At 39.3% G+C, this 18,361-nt stretch overlaps 1 protein-coding gene across 3 annotated transcripts in view; it reads left to right on the plus strand.

The window, feature by feature from the left end:
• LARGE1 (LARGE xylosyl- and glucuronyltransferase 1) overlaps window positions 1–18,361 on the plus strand; it is a 375,788-nt gene that overhangs the window by 300,578 nt on the left and 56,849 nt on the right. For all 3 annotated transcript variants that reach the window (XM_083365626.1, XM_083365625.1, XM_083365627.1), the window contains 2 exons: window positions 6,105–6,217; window positions 11,909–12,034. In XM_083365626.1, coding sequence (XP_083221752.1) covers window positions 6,105–6,217; window positions 11,909–12,034 — 239 coding nt within the window. The remainder of the gene's footprint in view (window positions 1–6,104; window positions 6,218–11,908; window positions 12,035–18,361) is intronic.

Raw genomic sequence — 18,361 nt, forward strand, 5'->3', positions numbered from 1 at the left:
AAGGATTTATACTCTTTTCAGACAGCTGGTCATTTGCATTCTTTTAGAGAGTTACTGGGGCCACCTGGAGGTTTATCTGTGTCAGGCTCACCTGAGTAGTGCAAATGGGTGTGGAGCCTTCTTGGAACTATTGAAAGGATTATGTTGTAGATTGGGAATAGATGATGTCATATCCCTCCTCCTCTGTTAAGAAAAGTTTGTTCAATTTTGACACAGGTAGCCTTTTTGATCCCTCTTTCAAACCAACAATCCTCTCTGTCCAAATTGTGGACTTTGCTATCTTCGAAAGAGTGGCCTTTTTCTTTTAAATGCAGATGGGCTGCTGAATCTTGTTCTGATGAGTTTGTTCTCCTATGTTGTTTCCATGCGTTGATGGAGTGGTTGTTTTGTTTCTCCAATGTACAAAGCTGTACCTACTGTAGCTCAGTGCATTGTACTGCATATCCCACGTTGCTCAATATGTGTCTGGATGTTTTATCCATGGGGTGGACAAGCTTCTGCCTTAGTGTACTCTTGGGGTTGAAGTGTGCATGTATATTGTGTTGGCTGAAGATCCTCTTGAACTTTTCCGATATTCTTGCAACGTATGGAATGACTATGCTGCTTTGTTTATTAGTTTCTTTTTTGTCTGTTAAGGAGCTGCTTCTGCTGGGTCTTTTTTGGAATTTCATGAAGGCCCACTTGGGGTAACCACAAGTTCTGAGGGCTTCCTTGATGTGCATTAACTGCTTTGTTCAATCTGCGTTTCTAGGAAAGTGATTTCTTGCATGCTTTTGATCTATTCATTAATTGTTATTTTGACATTTTCAGTTTTGTATTGGTCATGAACTGGGTCATTTTAATGTTCAGGAAGAAGCGAAATGTCTTGCTTTCTTTTTTGATTCTTTTGATCAGATATTTCAGATCTTTTTTGGATCTGGGAGGAGTCCTGTTTTGTGATAGTACTGAAATTTATTGATGTTCCTCCCTCCAATCTTTTCTTTGATTTTTAATTCTTCGTTGCCACTTCCTCATGACCATTTCGGCATGGAGTTTGAACAAGAAAGGTGAAAGAATGCTACCTTCTTGCAGTCCTTTGTCTGTCTTGAACCAATAAGTGTCTCCATATGATGTTTGCACTGTGACTTCTTGATTTGTGTACAGCTACTGTACCAGCTGAACTAGATGTGTTGCTACCACCAAAACTTCTAAGGCTCTCCACAGCTTGTCATGATCAACAATTGATAATGCTGTCTTTTTGATGTTGCATAATGTTACTCTGTTCATGATTTGATCCACAGTTAATACCCATATATATCTTGGCTCTGAGGATTGAACTGGAGCATTCATAGTTGCATAGAACATAGTTGATTTGATTATGCTGCCATTTATTTGGTGCAGTTCAAATGTATAAGTGATGCTTGTGCTATTTGAACCAAGTATTCATGATTCAAAATAAAATTTCAAGGTAAACTAAACCAAATGATGATCTGTGCCTTTCCATTTCCCAAGTCCAAAACTGCCAGCTTGGCTACCAGCTTTTGCATTGAAACACCCAGTACATAAACCATGTCTTTTGGGGGAATTTGCTTCAGAGTTATTTCAGTGCTGATATAAAAACCCTCTATTTGCATCAGTTGTTGGGGTGTAGACTTTTACAACTCTGATTTTGAGGAGCCTAGCACAGATTTGGATGGTTACAAGGCTATTATTAACTGTTGAGAAGCTGTCCACTGCTTGAGTGAGTTTCTTATTTGTGATAAATGCCAACAATCAATTTGCTTTGCTGGTGTCACTACCCAAGTAATAGATAGTGAATTCTTCAGACTGGAAATAGCTTTGTCTATCCAGTGTAGCTCATTGACCCAAGGAGGTTGATTTTCAACCCAACCATCTCCCATTTGATAATATCCAATTTACCTTGGCTGATTCCTTGGACATGCCACATTTTTATCTCAGTTCTTCATACAGCATAGACCCTTCCTTTCACCAATGGCTGCATCAGCATCTGGGATTCCTGCTGGATGGTTAGGTGCATCACTAATACCTTGACTACTCACTACAGGTCATAAATATCACACCTGCTGGCAACTCATTCAATCAAACATATCTTTCCCTGGAATCAACCAACACAATGCCAAGAAAAGACCTAGCTTCTTGAAAGACGTATTGGCATGTTACACCTGTCCCCATAGGCTTCAAATCACCTTTTCCTTTTTGAATCCAGATTGCTGCACAATTCTGATAAATAAATAAAAGTATTTTAAACTGTTACAATGTGATGGCAGCCTTCATCTTCAAGCCTTTGAAATATAACAATAAGATGTTGCACTGGATTTGAATACGTAGTGCAGGTGATTCAACATGTTAAGTTTCATGTATTATTAATGAAAAGAATACCCAGACTCTTGGGAGCTTCCTTGGAGCTTATTTGGAGTGTAAAAGCTAAGGTGTAGAAAGATTTTTTTAAAAATGAAATGTCTGTTTTTATCCATAACTATTAAGGCACTTTGGCTGAATATGAATTGCATAAGACCGCTTGCCTTGATAATACTGCTTTTATTTATACAAGAAGCCTTCATGGCTATCTGTTCTCTTGCTAATTCACTAACTCCACTTCTGTCTCCCTTTCACTTCAGGTGCTTTTTTCTTGACAAACTTTTCCATCCATAGCAGATTATACTGCTATGCTATCTCTGAAATATGTAATATTCCATACTGAGACCAGATATCTAAGGGGGAAAAGGTCTTTTGATTTATCTTCTCCTTCATCCTCCTGGGTCTTTTTTCACCAACGTAACAGATGAGAACAACTCCTTTTTTACCCTGTATTCTGTTGCTTATCATTTAAAATATAGCATGATGCTAAGGAAAAGCAGGCCTTATACAGTAACTCACACCTTATACAGCAAATCTCATGGTTATAGAATTTGGTAGTCAGCTTTGGAATTAATTCATTTTGAGCCTCTGGTGCTGGAAAGAGAAACCTATTCTTTTTTATCCACTTTTTTGTATATATGTACAGTATACGCGGTGGCTCAGTGGGTTAGGACGCTGAGCTTGTCGATCGGAAGGTCGGCAGTTTGGCGGGTCGAATCCCGAGTGCCGCGTAGCAGAGTGAGCGCCTGTTACTCGTCCCAGCTTCTGCCAACCTAGCAGTTCGAAAGCACGTCAAAATGCAAGTAGAAAAATAGGGACCACTCCGGTGGGAAGGTAACAGCGTTCCGTGCGCCTTTGGCGTCTAGTCATGCCGGCCACATGACCACGGAGACATCCTCGGACAAGCGCTGGCTCTTCGGCTTTGAAATGGAGATGAGCACCGGCCCCTAGAGTCGGAAACGACTAGCACGCATGTGCGGGGGAACCTTTTCCTTTACCTTTTACAGTATATGCAAGGATACACTGAGCAACATTAAATGATTAGAACTAATTTGCTTCTCCAGCATACATTCCCTAATCTTGCTAATATCTACTAGCAAACCTTTCTCCTTCTCTCTCTCTCTCTCTCTCTCTCTCTCTCTCTCTCTCTCTCTCTCTCTCTCTCTCTCTCTCTCTCTCTCTCTCTCTCTTCTTTTTTTTCCCCCATTGTGGAAATAAACATTCCAAACTGCTGAATAATTATGTTCTTTATAGCAGTGCTCATTTCTGATCCTCAGAGCCCTGGATTTGATTATGTTAAAATAAAATTGCTATTATATGTTTATTTAAGAATGAGTATGAATTAAACCTCTGTGTTATTGTGAGCACACTTCTACTCTTGTATCATCCAATTTATTAGTAGTTTGTTCTCAGATATTTTGTTTTTAAATCCCTTTTGGTCATCTGTCAGATGCCTTGTTGATAACTCGTTAATCTCTTTACCCAGGACAGGATTATCTGCATGCTTGAAAGAATAGAGAAAATGGAGTGGAGATATAGTAAATGCCTCCCAGGCACCTATATTAAAGAAGTGGTGATAAGATCATTTTTCTTGTTTCATAGATAAAAATTAAAAACTATTTCCAAAGAATGTGAGGGAATGAGGGAAGGAAGGTTCATTTTCTATCCTTTTGAATGTATTACATTCTGATTAAATAAATCCTTGCCATCTCAATGTAATCCCATAAATTGGAAAGGGGCATTTTATTATCCCTAATCTGAATTTGTGATAGAAGATTCTGCTTTAACATGACCTTCAATCTCAGGGATAATTTCTTTGTGATATTCTTGGGCACAAATAGTCTTTCTGATTCTAGCCATCTATTGCAAACTCCAGTCAGGATTAAACTTCCTTTTCAGAGAATTAAACAACAGCAAAAGGAATCAATTGTTCCATGTTGGAAAAAGCTGGTTAAGATTTCATCACAGAATATTATAACAGGAGTTCTCCCTCCCCCATCCTCCACAAATCCTTTTTTTTTTTTGCAGCAGGGAAGAAACAAATAGGTAGTTGAACTATTATGTAATTTTTTTTTTTGAAACCTGGTGAATCATTGTGGCATTTATTTTCATAATATTTATAAAGTATTTAATTTTTAGTTCTTGTATATATTTCTCTGTCAGCCACAGGAGTTCACTGTTGTTCAAAAAATAATTTTCCTTCCAATCTGATGTTTGGGGAGGGGCTGATCTTTCTTTGACAGAAATTTTCTGCCATATCTATTAAGTGCTTGAAATCTTAGCTAATGTCATATGGGTATATTTGTTGTTATTATTGTTAGTTGCGAAGTCGTGTCTGACCCATCACGACCCCATGGACAACGTTCCTCCAGGCCTTTCTGTCCTCTACCATCTTCTGGAGTCCATTTAGGCTCAGGCGTACTGCTTCAGTGATTCCATCCAGCCACCTCATTCTCTGTCGTCCCCTTCTTCTCTTGCTCTCAACCTTTCCCACCATTAGGCTCTTCTCCAGTGAGTCCTTCCTTCTCATTAGGTGGCCAAATGGGTATATTAGTACTGCACATATCATTCATAGGGGCATTTCATGAAGTCACCAAGAAGTCTCTCCAGACTCACTACTCAAAGCATCATAATACCACATTGTTACCTGATGGTTTAGGATAAGGTGCTTCAATACCTTTTGCTTATGGTAACATTAAAGAAGAATATTTGTAGCTCAGGGTTGAAAATGTCAGATTCTCGGTGCTCTCTGAGTTTAGTTGTTTTCTTGCAGATATTTTCATTACCCAAATTAGGTAACATCATCACTGCTAGCCCTCTTGCATCTGCTCAGCAGCAAACCCAGTATAAACATTGAAGTATTATTGGGGAATACATCCTACATTATCTCAGTCTTGTGGAACTTTAAAATTTTAGTGAAGACATGTGAAAGTATGCATTAAAGTCCTTTGATCTACTAATCTTTTGATGATTAATCATCCCTGTGTAGAACAGGCAGTCCAGATGGAAAGGAAACTGACTGTAACAAATGTACTTGTGATAATGAATACTGCATTCAATATAATTGATTTACATAAAGATCTCTATATTGCCAGTCACCTTATCCAATATAAGTTACTCTGATATTTATATTGGTCGCTTTATTAACTTTGTGTAAGGACATATGAAAAATGCATCTTTCTCAAAAGCTTTGTCCAATATAGATAAAGGAGTGGTTGTTGATGGAATGGTTATAATGTTTTGGGGTGTTTTTTTTCAGAAAATGCTGGGTGTTTTAAAATGAGCCTTCTATTTGCAAACTGCCTGCATTTTTCTATTTCTTTTTTTAACCAGGAAAAGATCAATTAAGTGGAAAAGATCGACTTCCTTTACAATGTCATTTGATTGCTACTGCCTGGAATTCTCCATCTGAAAACACCAAATTTGCTTTCTGGCACGCACATATTTCTGCCATTTAAAACCCTGAGATGTAATTGAAAACTCTTTGTGTTGTTTGACAGGTAGATTGACACAAAGAGATCCAATTGTTTATTAAGGAATGCTTCTAATTTGTGAGGTTTCTTAGGCTAACTCTCCCCACCCCCACCCCCACTTGTCCCCAACATAATAGAACTGCTCATAGTTTACAGTTAATAAAGCTTCTGTTTTAATCCTGATACAACCATGCTGAAGCATGAAGGCATTGCTTTTTGCCATTTTCACTGCAGCTTGCCTTTTTCTTTGTTTGCATTGCTTATTGATTCCAGGGGTTATTCTGTTACTTCTGGATAAATTGCGCAAGATGAAATGGGAACAGATGTGGAGACTCACAGCTGAAAGAGAGCTAATGAGCATGCTCTCCACCTCGTTGGCTGACCAGGTGAGTTTGTGCTGACGTCAGGATTACCCCTGAAAGTAGGGAATGGAAAGAGAAGACTTACCATTTACATTACAGAACTTTTCCAGCCAATGTTGATGGTTCACTGCCGTGACTTACAACCATCTTTAGTGACCATTCAAAGTTATGGCAGTGCTGAAAAAAGTGACTTATGACCATTCCTCACATTTCCGACCATCACAACATTCCCATAGCCTCTTTATCAAAACTCAGGTGCTTCTCAATCAGCCGGTATTCACAGTGGTTGCAACTCACGTGATCACCATTTGCAACCTTCCCAGGCATTTTTCAACAAGCAAAGTCGAAAGGGGAAGCTGAATTTACTTAATAACAGTGTGATCACTTAACTACCAAACCAAAAAGCGTCATTAAAATCAGGTGTGACTCATAGCGATGGAGATTCAGGTCCCAATTGTAATCATAAGTCAAGCAGTATGTGTACATGGATTTTTCTAAAAATGGATGCTTGCTGGCATGAGAACAATAAATCCAACTTTTCCAGAATAATCAGAGTGCTAAGACAGATTATATAAGCAAACTACGTTGAAGTATCGGACGTAGCTTTCAAGAAGCACACTTTTGTCAATTTGTAGGTATTCATGGTGAAATCTTTTTAGGATAGGAATTTTCCAACTTAAGAATCATTTAACTATTTAAATATTATATGCTATTTTCTCTGTTGGTCACTATGCTGTTTAAATAACATGAATAAAATAATTGAGAATGAATCAGATAAAATTGTAGTAAATTTTATTTGAAAAGCATAATGCACAGATGAGGGAAGTCTTTGGCTTGATCTAGCTTTTTTTTAAGCCTATTTTCTGCTCACCTTCAGGAGCCCCCCTTTTAGAAATGGAAAGCTGCAGACTTTGAAGAAGCTTAAAAAATATCATTTTCTTCTATATTAGTTTTGCCGTTGTCAGTTCAACAAGCGTTCTTTATGGTTTCGCCTGTCTCCTACTTTAATAATCACCTTTGTCTTTTTCATTTTCTACCATATCATCTGAGTGCCTCACAGACATTAAGCATATTATCCTCAGAGCATACCTGGGAGTTGGAGACGATTCATTACTCCAATTTTTCAGAAAGGATACAGATATGTGAAGCAATTAATGTTCTGATACAAAATCGATCAAAATCTGTTTCAAAACTCCTAAGTTCAGCTACCATTCCAAAATAATTTCCTTCTGCACAGTCTATGGAAGGCCACTGTAACTACTCTAGAGTTCATATTTATAAATTTAATTTGGCTTTCAAATTGCCTTTTAAAAATTATATTTTAGGATGGGAACTCCTGCACTTAGCTGAAGAAACGAAGTGGCACCTGAGCTTTATTTTTGTAAGCAAATGTAACAGTTCCCCTTCCACTTCCATGCATGGAGCAGAGGGGAAATCTTTGGGCAAGCAGGAGCAGTTTACAACCTTCCCTGCCAGCTTCTCCACTGACTTTCTGGGGAAGTGGAAAAGAAGATTGCAAATGAAGATCATCTGACCATGGAACATTTGGTGAGCAGTCATAACTGCAACATGTTGCCAAGCACCCAGATCACAATGATGTGACTCCTGGAGTGGCCGGAGTGACGTTTTACAATGAACAGAAGTGCTTTGTGGAATATTGAGTGGTCATTAAATAACTGGTCATAAGTTGAGAATCCCCTGTACCTGGCAAGATTATGCTACAACTTCCAAATCAAAATGTATCTTTATCTTTCCCTTCTTTGAACAAATTATGTCTAATGGCTGATATCTTCCAACAGTGTCAGATGTCAGAATACCATCACAAAAATCTCCCCAATTTTATTGAATATGGCAACATATCTGTAATATATATTTTAATGCCAAATTAAATATCTCACATTATGCTTATTAGATGGTTTAATTGTAAAAGCATAATTGGTTCAGTGATGTTGATGTTCCTCAAGAAAACACTATGACAATGAGATCATATCCTATGTCATGAGAGCTATTTTCCATATAATCTGTTTTTATTGATATTTCACTTATTTAGGAAATTTATATAGTCATCCATCTTAAAACATAATTCTCCTTGGCTCACAATTCTTTATTCCAGTATTTGTATCTGCCTCATTCCATAGATTTTTGACAGTTCTCATAAATGTATAGCTCTAGAGTAACTTAGAACCTTAGAGAGAGGCTATCCAGACTTAGGGATTGGGCAAGCTTCTCCAAAAAGCTGAAACAGCCAAGGAGATGTCCTATTTTTTATTTCCAAGTGTCTAACATTTTGAAAGGAAAATGTATTTGAAGCATTCCTTCCTTAAAAGATTGCACAGCACAAGGACAGGTGACTTGAAGATATTCCAAAAGTGTTTTTTCCAAACCATACAAAGCTCTATAGGTGAAAACAGCAGAATTATATCCAGAAACACAGGTATCCAATACAATGCTTAGAGTCTTGATGAAATATTCCTGTAAGAGCTGACAGCCATCAGCAGTTTGAAGTTTTCAAGTGAAAGACATAACTTTTTCTTGACAGAGCTTCCCAGGCAAAAAAGGGGGCCTTTAGCAATTTAGCTAAGATTTTCTTGGCTACAGCCTCCATTTTCTGATCAAGTAGAAACCGTGGTCGAAGATTGTGGAACTGCAATTCCTCCCAAAGCCAAATAAGTTCAAAATGAGCCAGATGATTTTTAGAATTGACCGCAATTCCACCTTAATAATAAAAATAAATTGAGCTACGGTACTTTTATTCCAGCCAGTCCCCAACTTCCAACACTGGTTAAGAAGATACATTGTACCTTTTGCTTAGCCTATAGTGAAAACATACAGGTCAGTATATCATCTGCATATTGGTGAAACTTCACTCTGAACTGATGAATTACCTCCGGAACTACCAAATGAGAATAATTAGAACCATTGCAAAACAGCCCCAGCCCTCAAAGATAATCTACTATGGTTGATGAGTTCCATAACTGCTCAATGATCTGAAAGTCCAAAAAAAAACCCCAGTATTCTTTCCACTCACAAGTTATCCATAAAGTTTTCAGTTTCCATCACACAAACAGATCAAGGTTTAATTGAAAAGTTTCAAGATAATCTGCTTTATCCAGAGTCTCAGTAAATAATATTTCATAATAATCTCTAAAATCTTTCTTAACAGGAAATGCTAGAGACTGGACAATTGTCCAATATTGCAAGATAAGAAAATGAGTTATTCTATTTTTTTCCTCTTTCTAGGGAAAAAACTGTAAGCAGTGATATATGTAGGCTCTGTTTCATTACTCCTGCAATGTAATGGCTTAGGATCAATCACTTTTTCCTACCTGGTATTCTACATACAGTGCTAAATGATAGGTTGGTGGGAAAGTAGACAGACAAAAAGATAGTGCTTTTCCAATGGACACCAAGATCCTTGTAAAAAAAGTTTCAAGTGAGACAGCCTTGGTTTAAATATGAGGGTTATATATGGAATTCAATTTAACTGTCTGGTGTGAAAAGTATAATCTTATAATCAATACCTATTCTGAACTGAAGGCAGGAGTGATTGAAGCATTTTGGATTAACTATTAGCCTTGATGATATATAATCACATACTGCATTTCCAGGATGATACACATCTAAGTACCTGTATATGTTTTATCTGACCATATTTTGTTTTTACTCCCCCGCCCTCCATGTCTTTTTAGCTTATTTTGTTATCCTTTTTTATTCAAAGTGTGGCTTTTTTTGCAATGTTTTCTAAATTTTCTTCCTATTCAACACCACCACCACCATCATTACCAACAAAAAAGTGATAAACATCCAAAATCTCTATTATTTCTTTCAAATTTATCACTTTTTTTTCTCACGCTGTTGAAGAGATACCACTGATAGTATATTAGATTACTGTTGGACCTTATGCATAAGTATATTTCATGATAGCTGAGAAGCTTCAGCAGTCAGAACTCCACTACTTTGTAGTGGAGTAGTAGTGTGTCAAATAAGGCCACTATATTCCTTCACTAAAATTCTGAAAGAATAACATGCTTTTTAAGCCTAACTCAAGGCTCATTATTAAATCCCACCTGAAGCCGAAATAACCAAACTCAAATTATCATATTTAGAACATGTTACGCAAAATTTTAGCTCTCTTGGAAAGTCTATAAAGCTGGGAATGTTGGGAAAGAGATAGCTATATAGAGGAATACAGAGATCGCCTTCAAGTAAAGTGAACTCTACACAGGAAAACAGTGAAGTGTGTTTTCAAAAAAAAAAAACACCTCAAGATTGCCCTGCTTTGACTGGGTTTGGTATGAATAAGAGGGAAAGGGAAGCTCTGTCAGATTTTCTATGGTTATAACCTACATCACAGGTCTGCAACCCGCAGCTCCGGAGCCGCATGCGGCTCTTTCAGCTGTCTCCTGCAGCTCCCAGTCCTCTGCCATGTGCAGTCCAAAAAAAAAAAAAGTGGGACTAAAAAAGTTCAACCAATCAATTCAAATATGCAGGGTAGGTGCATATCTCGCCTTGGCTCCACTCTTCAGTCAAACCCTGTTCTGCACATGCGCGCATGTATGCGCTTGTGCACACATTTTTTTGCAGCTCCCAGTTTTTTCTTTTGTGAGGGAACCGGTTCCGAGTGGCTCTTTCACTGTTTCAGGTTGCTGACCCCTGGCCTACATCAACAACATTCTAGTATTTGTGATGTCTGTTTTCCAAGCTGGTCTACTTCAAATGACTGAAAGATAAATTCATAGTGCGACAAATATACCCAATGGAAGATCTGAAGGACCCAGGCTAGAAAGAGATCATGCTGGAGAATATCTCTTTGGTTGCTAGGAGTCAGCACCAACTTGATGGCGTATAACTAGTCAAATAGTGTGGAAAGTCAATATCTAAAGAAAAAATGTTCCTAATAATCAGAAAGGCCCTTATCTACACAGAAGTATATTATTAAACTTTTAAAAAAAGATTTTTCTCTATGGGACACTGCAAAATTGGATGCTCTCACTAGGGAAATATGGTAAGGATTAGGGTAGATCCTTTTAGCTCCAAATTAAAACACCTCTTTACCTTTAAAAAGCAATATCGAATATCTTGAAGCTCTTGTTTTTAAGTTGTTAATGCAGTTAAATCTAGGTAAGTTTTAATGTATTATGGTTTGTTGGTTGGTCCTTCTTAGTTTGCAGTTTGATGCTTTTAACTTCAAATGTTGCTATAAAATCTTTAATTATGAAGATACAGTATTCAGATTTGATAGTGACATAATGTACGTGGGCAGGTTTTAACAACCGTGACAAGGAAAGGAGTAGGCAGCTTTGTTTTATAGTTAGTCTTTCTTGAGAACCCAACAGCTGTCAAATGTGAATCAGCAGCAAAGGTCCAGGTTATATTGACAAATACAGTGTAAGACTTGACATTTTTTCTTTAAAAGCTAAAACACCCAAACCTTTCAGTTCTTAGTTATTTTATTTATTCAATTTGTTTGCTGCCCATCTCATAGCGAATGACTCTGGGCAGCTTCCAGCATTAAAACATTAAAATCCTAAAACATAAATATCTTTAAAAGAATAAAAATAGAAATCCCAATCAAGATAAATTATAGTTCAAAGATGGGAAGTTATAGTTTACCCACATTTTTATTATAATTATTATAATTATAAAGACAGTTTGCAACATGAAATTGGTTTTCTGCAAAGTGAAAAATGTTTGTCTGCTTGTTTGTCTTTCTAGGATATTTTCAATGCAGTCATCAAACAGAATCCCTTTCTTGTCTATCAGCTTCCCTGTTTCTGGAATGTCCAATTATCAGACCACACCCGCTCTGAACAATGCTACCGAGATGTTTCTGATCTTAAGGTAAATTTCAGATAATTGACTGACTAATAATAACCAGCTCTGCATATGGGTAGAGAGATGTAGTCAGTGCTTTTTTTTTGTAAAAGAAAAAGGTGCCGGAACTCACACATGTCATACAACCTGCCTTGCCTACCCTAAAAGGTTCCATCCAAAAAAGGTGCCGGAACTCCGTTCTGAGCATTCTATGAGAAAAAAAGCCCTGTATGTAGTATATCTGATTTGTTTTACTTTCGTATATACTTATTCACAAGTGTTTTCTACCAAATTTCCTCAACATTAAAATTAAAACATACTTTTTGATAAATACTTTTCTCTGAGTTGCACAGTTTGGCTTGCAAATTTCCTTACCATAAATAGTTTTAATTCAGTTTCCCTAATATATGCATTCTGTATGCAACCATCTTTAATATATGCCTTTTAATACAAGAGTTGCATTACAAAATATATTATTTTAGCATTATAGGAACAAACATGGATGTAAGCATTTGTATTTGTGTAAGAGGAGATTATAAAAGTATGGATAAAGCATTTTAGAATGATATATAAGTGAGTCAGATGTAATTAACCAGACTTTCTTCCCTCTCTTTTATATATTTATGGCATAAAACCTAAAGATGTCTTCAGCTCCAGGAAAGAAAATTGCTTATTAAAACTATTTGAAACTGGAAGCACCTGCAGGGTCCAATGCTTTCATCAAAATGAGAACACAGCATCATTGCAATTGCAATGGAAGCTCTGCTCATTTTTAGATATGTGCACAAATACGACACACATACAAAAGGGCTGACTGCATTTTAATAGTATGATCTTTGCATTTTAATAATATGATGTTGCTTTTGTTATTTACCATTGTCTGTCTATCAAAGCAATCTTCAGTTTTATTTGTGAATAAAATGGAACCAAAAGAGAATATCACCTCTTTGAAACCTTTACAGATCAAGGTTTATGCCTATTAACATATAGTTGTTTTCATGTGTACTCAGAGGAAGTAACACTGTTTAGTGAGAATTGTTTCTAGGTAAGTAAGCAATGCAATGGGAGGTTAAATGGGAGATTAAATGTAATTATTGTCATCTTGTTACCATCTTGGGTGTTAGCTGAGAGCTTAGAGTACTTCTTCCTTTGGAGAATGGATGAATAGATTAAATAAAACATATTTCATAAAAAAGATCATATTATAGGTAGTTGTCAACTTACAACTGTAATAGAGCCCAGAATTTCAACTGTGACTCATGACGGTCGTACATCAAGGCACCCATGTGTCTGACTCAATTTTACAACCTTTTGTGAAGTTCATGAAGTAAATGCCATGGTAGTAAAGAGAAAGCTGTGGACATTAAGGGAATAGTGCAATCATTGAGCAAGTCAGTGCATGCCTATCAGCATTTTTTGCCAGAAACTATCTGAAAAGATTGCCAAGCACTAGAAATGTGATCATGTGACTGCAGGGGGTTGCTGCCATTGAACTCCAGAACCAAGCTGTAACTACCTTTTGGGAGGGCAATGTAACTTTGAATGGTCCCTAATCAACAGGTCATTAACCAAGGATTGACTGTATTACTGCTAGATCATGGACTCTTTCTCAAACTTTGGCATTATTGTTGCTCCAGTAATAAGGATATTGCATGCAGTAGGATTTTTCAGATCCTGAAAAATGTTTTCCACTTAAAAACCATAGATAAATTTTGGAAATTTTACTAAATAAAATACCCTTATGGTTAGATATCTACAGATAGAATGATATGGCTATAAGGGGCCTTGGAGATCTTCTAGTCCAAAGACAAATGGCTGTCCAATCTTTTCTTGAAAACTTCCAGCAATAGAGCGCTCTCAAATTCAGGAGGCAAGCTGTTCTATTGATTAATTGCACTTTCAGAAAATTTCTCCTTAGTTCTAGGTTGGATCTCTCTTTAATGAACTTCCATCCATTGCTTCTTGTCCTACCCTCAGGTGCTTTGGAGAATAAATAAGTCGATCACCTCTTCATACAGTTTAGCCTCTTACCATCTTTGTTGATCTTCTCTGCACTTTTTATAGGATCTTGCACTCTTTCTTGGGTCCTAGCGCCTTTTTTGTAATGTGGTGACCCAAACTAGACACAACATTCCAATATGGCTTCATTAGTGCAGTATAAAGGTGTGCTATCATTTCTCATGATTGTGATGCTGTCCCTCTATTAATGCAGCTAGGATTGCTTTGGCTTTTTTGGTAGCTGCAGCACATTGCTGGCTTATACTTAAGTGATGGTCCATTAGGATACCAAAATACTGCCATAGTCATTACTGTTGAGCCAGGTACCACCTATTCTATATATGTGCATTTGATTTTTCCTGCCTAAGTGCAAGACCCTACTTATCTCACCACTGAAATGCATCTTGTTAGATCATGTACGCACATTAGTATAGGACTGTGGTCCCCAACCGTTGCGACTTGGTGGTCTGGCTGGGGGGGGGAGGGAACTGGGCCACATGAGTGGTGGGGTGGTGCACGCACTCAATACAGCTTGACTTGTATGAGTCGCGGGCCAGCCTGAATTCACATAAGTGCCTGCCAGCCCACCACTTGGGCAAGTTGAGTTGCGTGCATGTGCTGGCCCATCACTCGTGTGGCCCAATTCCAAATAAGCCACAGCCCAGTAGTGGGCCACAGCCCAGGAGTTGGGAACGCCTGGTATAGGACTGCCATGCACAAACAAAACAGTGGGATCTGGCTAGGAATGTAAACACATTTTGTTGTTAACTCTCACATTTTGCTCCTAACAGACCTCCCAGTGGAATAATCACTACAATCAAGACAACTCTGACCAGATTTCATCTCCCAAAAATAAAATAATTGGGGCAAGGAAGATATTGGGAGATGGTGCACTTATTTTATCATATTTACAAGCTGCAGAAATATCCAGGTGTCTTTTAAAAAATATAAACTGTTGTGTAGTGAGTTCGTTGCACAGGAATGAAGATGAGGCAAGTGAGTTCAGCAATGGTCATGTTTATTTGCTTGCAGGATCGGAATGCCGTGGAATTTTTTAATTCCTGCTACAATGGCTAAGGCCTCTTTGTCAATTTGAGCGTAGTTACGCTCAGCAGAGGACAGTGTCCTTGAATAAAATGCAATAGGAACTTGTGTTCCATTCTTCTCTAAATGACTCAAGACTGCCCCCACCCCATAAGGGGATGCATCACATGCTAAACAGACTGGTTTAGACTCCCTAAAAAGAGTAACAGTAGATTTAACCGACAAAAGTGCCTTTAGGTCTTGGAAACTTTTCTCGTGAATGCTGGTCCATTTCCATGAAGCTTTTTTTTTTAATTAAAAAGTTTTACAATACATTTTATCTTTAACAAACCAAAAAAAGAGAAGAAAAAAAAACCCTCCCAACCCCCTCCCCCCCACCCTCTTCCCCCTCCCCAACCCATGAAACTTTTTTATCTAAGAGCCTGTGAAGTGGCTCTGCCAATGCGGCCTTGTTAGGCAGAAATGCATGGTAGAAGTTGAGGAGGCCCAAGAATGCTTGTAGCTCTCCTTTTGATTTAGGGCTAGGTGCCATTTGAATGGCCTTCACTTTGGACTCAGCTGGGTGAATGCCATTAGCATCAATGCGAAATCCCAAAAATTCGGTTGAAGAAACCCCAATACTGCATTTACTCTTGAGGCTTGCTTCACGCAGCCTCTGTAGGACAGCTCTGAGCCTGCTGGCTAACACCTCTGTGGATTCCCCTGCAATAAGTACCTCATCAAAATAAGGGCAAATACCCTGAATGCCTTTAAGTGTGCATTCCATGATTCCCTGGAAAATGCCTGGTGCAACACTAACCCCAAATTGTAAATGCTTCACTTTAAAAGCCCCCCTGTGAGTCACGATCGTCTGAGCTGCGGCTGTGGCCTCATCAACCGGCAGTTGCTGATAGGCCTGTGCCAAATCTAACTGTGAAAATGGTGCCCCCTTGCAAAGATGCCAAGATGTGGTTCACCACTGGGACAGGGTATGCGTGTTGCTTAAGGGCTTTGTTAATTGTGCATTTGTAGTCTGCACATATTCTAATTTCTCCGTTGGTCTTAAGTGGTGTTACTATAGGAGTTTCCCACTCCCCACCATCAACTGGTTACAAAAAGCCCTGTTCTACAAGCTTGTCTATTTCTGTGTCAATTTTATGTTTGAGGGCAAAGGGAACCCTTCGAGGCTTAATCCTAATGGGGACCACGTTGGGGTCTAGCTTGAATGATATAGGTGGGCCTGTGTATGTTCCTAGGGCTGAATCAAATACATCTGCAAAGTCCTCACAAACTGACGTTAGATTCGCGGCTTGTGTCCGGTCGATACCGGTTACTTGGATGCCTAATGCATCAAACCAATTGAGTCCAATTAGACTCGTTCTCTGGCCCCCTACTATTACGACATCCAGGTGCCCAAAAAATCCCTTAAATTTAACGGCCAAGGTAGTTTCACCGTTGACTATGAATTTCGCGTTTTGAAAATCTGTTAAAATCATGTTGGAGGGCCTCAGCTTGGCCCATTTTCTACTGCAACTGCACACAAAATTAAATGTGTTCAGAGAAATGATGGAAACGGCTGAGCCTGTGTCCAACTCCATTTTACAGGGGACGCCTTGTAGCTCCACCTGAAGTTTAAATTTGGGTCTGAGGGGTCATTGGGCCCCAGTGCGGCATACATTTCTGCAGCTTGCCCAAAACCCCACGCTAAACGCCCCCTGGGCCCCGGTACCTCTCCTGGTAAGATCTTCCGACTGGAACTTTGATGACCGGTCCCTCTGGCGAGCTCAGTATACTGCTGCGATGTGACCGGTTTTGCCACAGGCCTGGCACGTGGCTGACCGGAATCTGCAGTCTGCACATTGGTGGCAGCCACCACAACCTTTACATCTAGGTAAGAGATCTGCCTTGAAAGGAGTCTCTTGTTGCTTGCTGCTGCGGTGCTGTGTGTCAGGCTGTCTGTGCAGCTTGTCGACTTTGGTATCTTCATCTTCTGATTCCTCTGTGTTCGGCGTCCTCGTGGTGGACGGCTTCTTCGCGATGTGTTGTTTTGGCAGGTCGAATTGTTCGGACAGCATCCCCGGCGTATTCGTCTGCCATGACTTAGTCCTGGACTTCAGCGAACGACAGGTTTGCTCTAGCAAAAAGTTTTTGCTGCATCTCTCGATTTCGTAGGCCGCAGATGAGCCAGTCTCGAAGTCGCTCTTCGATGTTTGAAAATTTACACAGGCATGCGGCCTGCCTCAAGGCCGCAATGTACTCTGATGCAGTCTCACCGGGCTGCTGCGTTTGTTGTTCGAAGGTGTAGCGCCAAGCAATTACCAACATCTTCGGCTGGAAGTATTCTCCAAGCTTCTTCTTTAGATCAGCGTAGGAGACCAATTCCAGCGGCATTGGCGCGAACAAGTTTTCAGCCAGATCGAATGTTGCAGCGTGGCAGCCTTCAGTCCATCCTCTGCAACCTGGTTCGCCCAGAGGTAGTTTTCGACCTGGGACAGGTACGTTGGCCATCCTTCTGGTCGCTTGATGTCGAATTCTTGCAGCCGTCAAACCTTGGGCATTCTTCTGGTCTTCTCGGCTGGTTCCTGCGTCTTCTGATCCTGCTTTTCCGATGCCCAGGGAGTGATCCACTGAGCGCGTGGTCGCTAGCGTGTCTGGCTAGCTGACCATAGGGGAGGGGAAATGCCTTTCCCACCAGGCGTGCGCTGCCTCTCCCCTAGTGACTTTCAGCTCCTTCGGAGAAGCAGGATCCCACCTTCGTCGCCAGTGTTGTGTAGTGAGTTCATTGCACAGGAATGAAGACGAGGCGAGCGAGTTCAGCAATGGTCATGTTTATTTGCTTGCAGTATCTGAACTGAGGAACTGAGCTGCAGCCTGCAGCAATTTATAGCCTGGCCCCTAGGCGGCAGCCAATAGGTTTAAAGCAACCTATTGTCGCCTAGGGCCAGCCAATAGCAGCACTGGAGACGGGGTGTCTGAGTTGCTGGGAACCGTTAGCTAGCTCCAGCTTACCACGTGGTGTTACAATTAAGCCCAATACATAACATAAACAACATGGATTTTCTTCAGCGATGGTTCTAGACTCCCCAAGTTATTTTTGCAGGGTGTTATGCAGTCAAAGAAGAGTTGCTGTTGAATAAAAGGCTTGCACCCATGACAAAAATAGTCATTGTTAAGTCATAAATTAAGTATAACTCCCAAAAGCTGTCTGAGAGCCAGATCCTAATACAAATTGACTAAAGCAATAGAAGAGAGGGGATTTTTACAAATGTGCATATTCTTCATATTTGCTATATAAAGCAAGTAGAACCAAAGTAATTTTATTCTCTTTATATA

The sequence above is a fragment of the Vipera ursinii genome (assembly GCF_947247035.1).
Source record: "Vipera ursinii genome assembly, chromosome: 6".
Lineage (NCBI taxonomy): Eukaryota > Metazoa > Chordata > Lepidosauria > Squamata > Viperidae > Vipera > Vipera ursinii.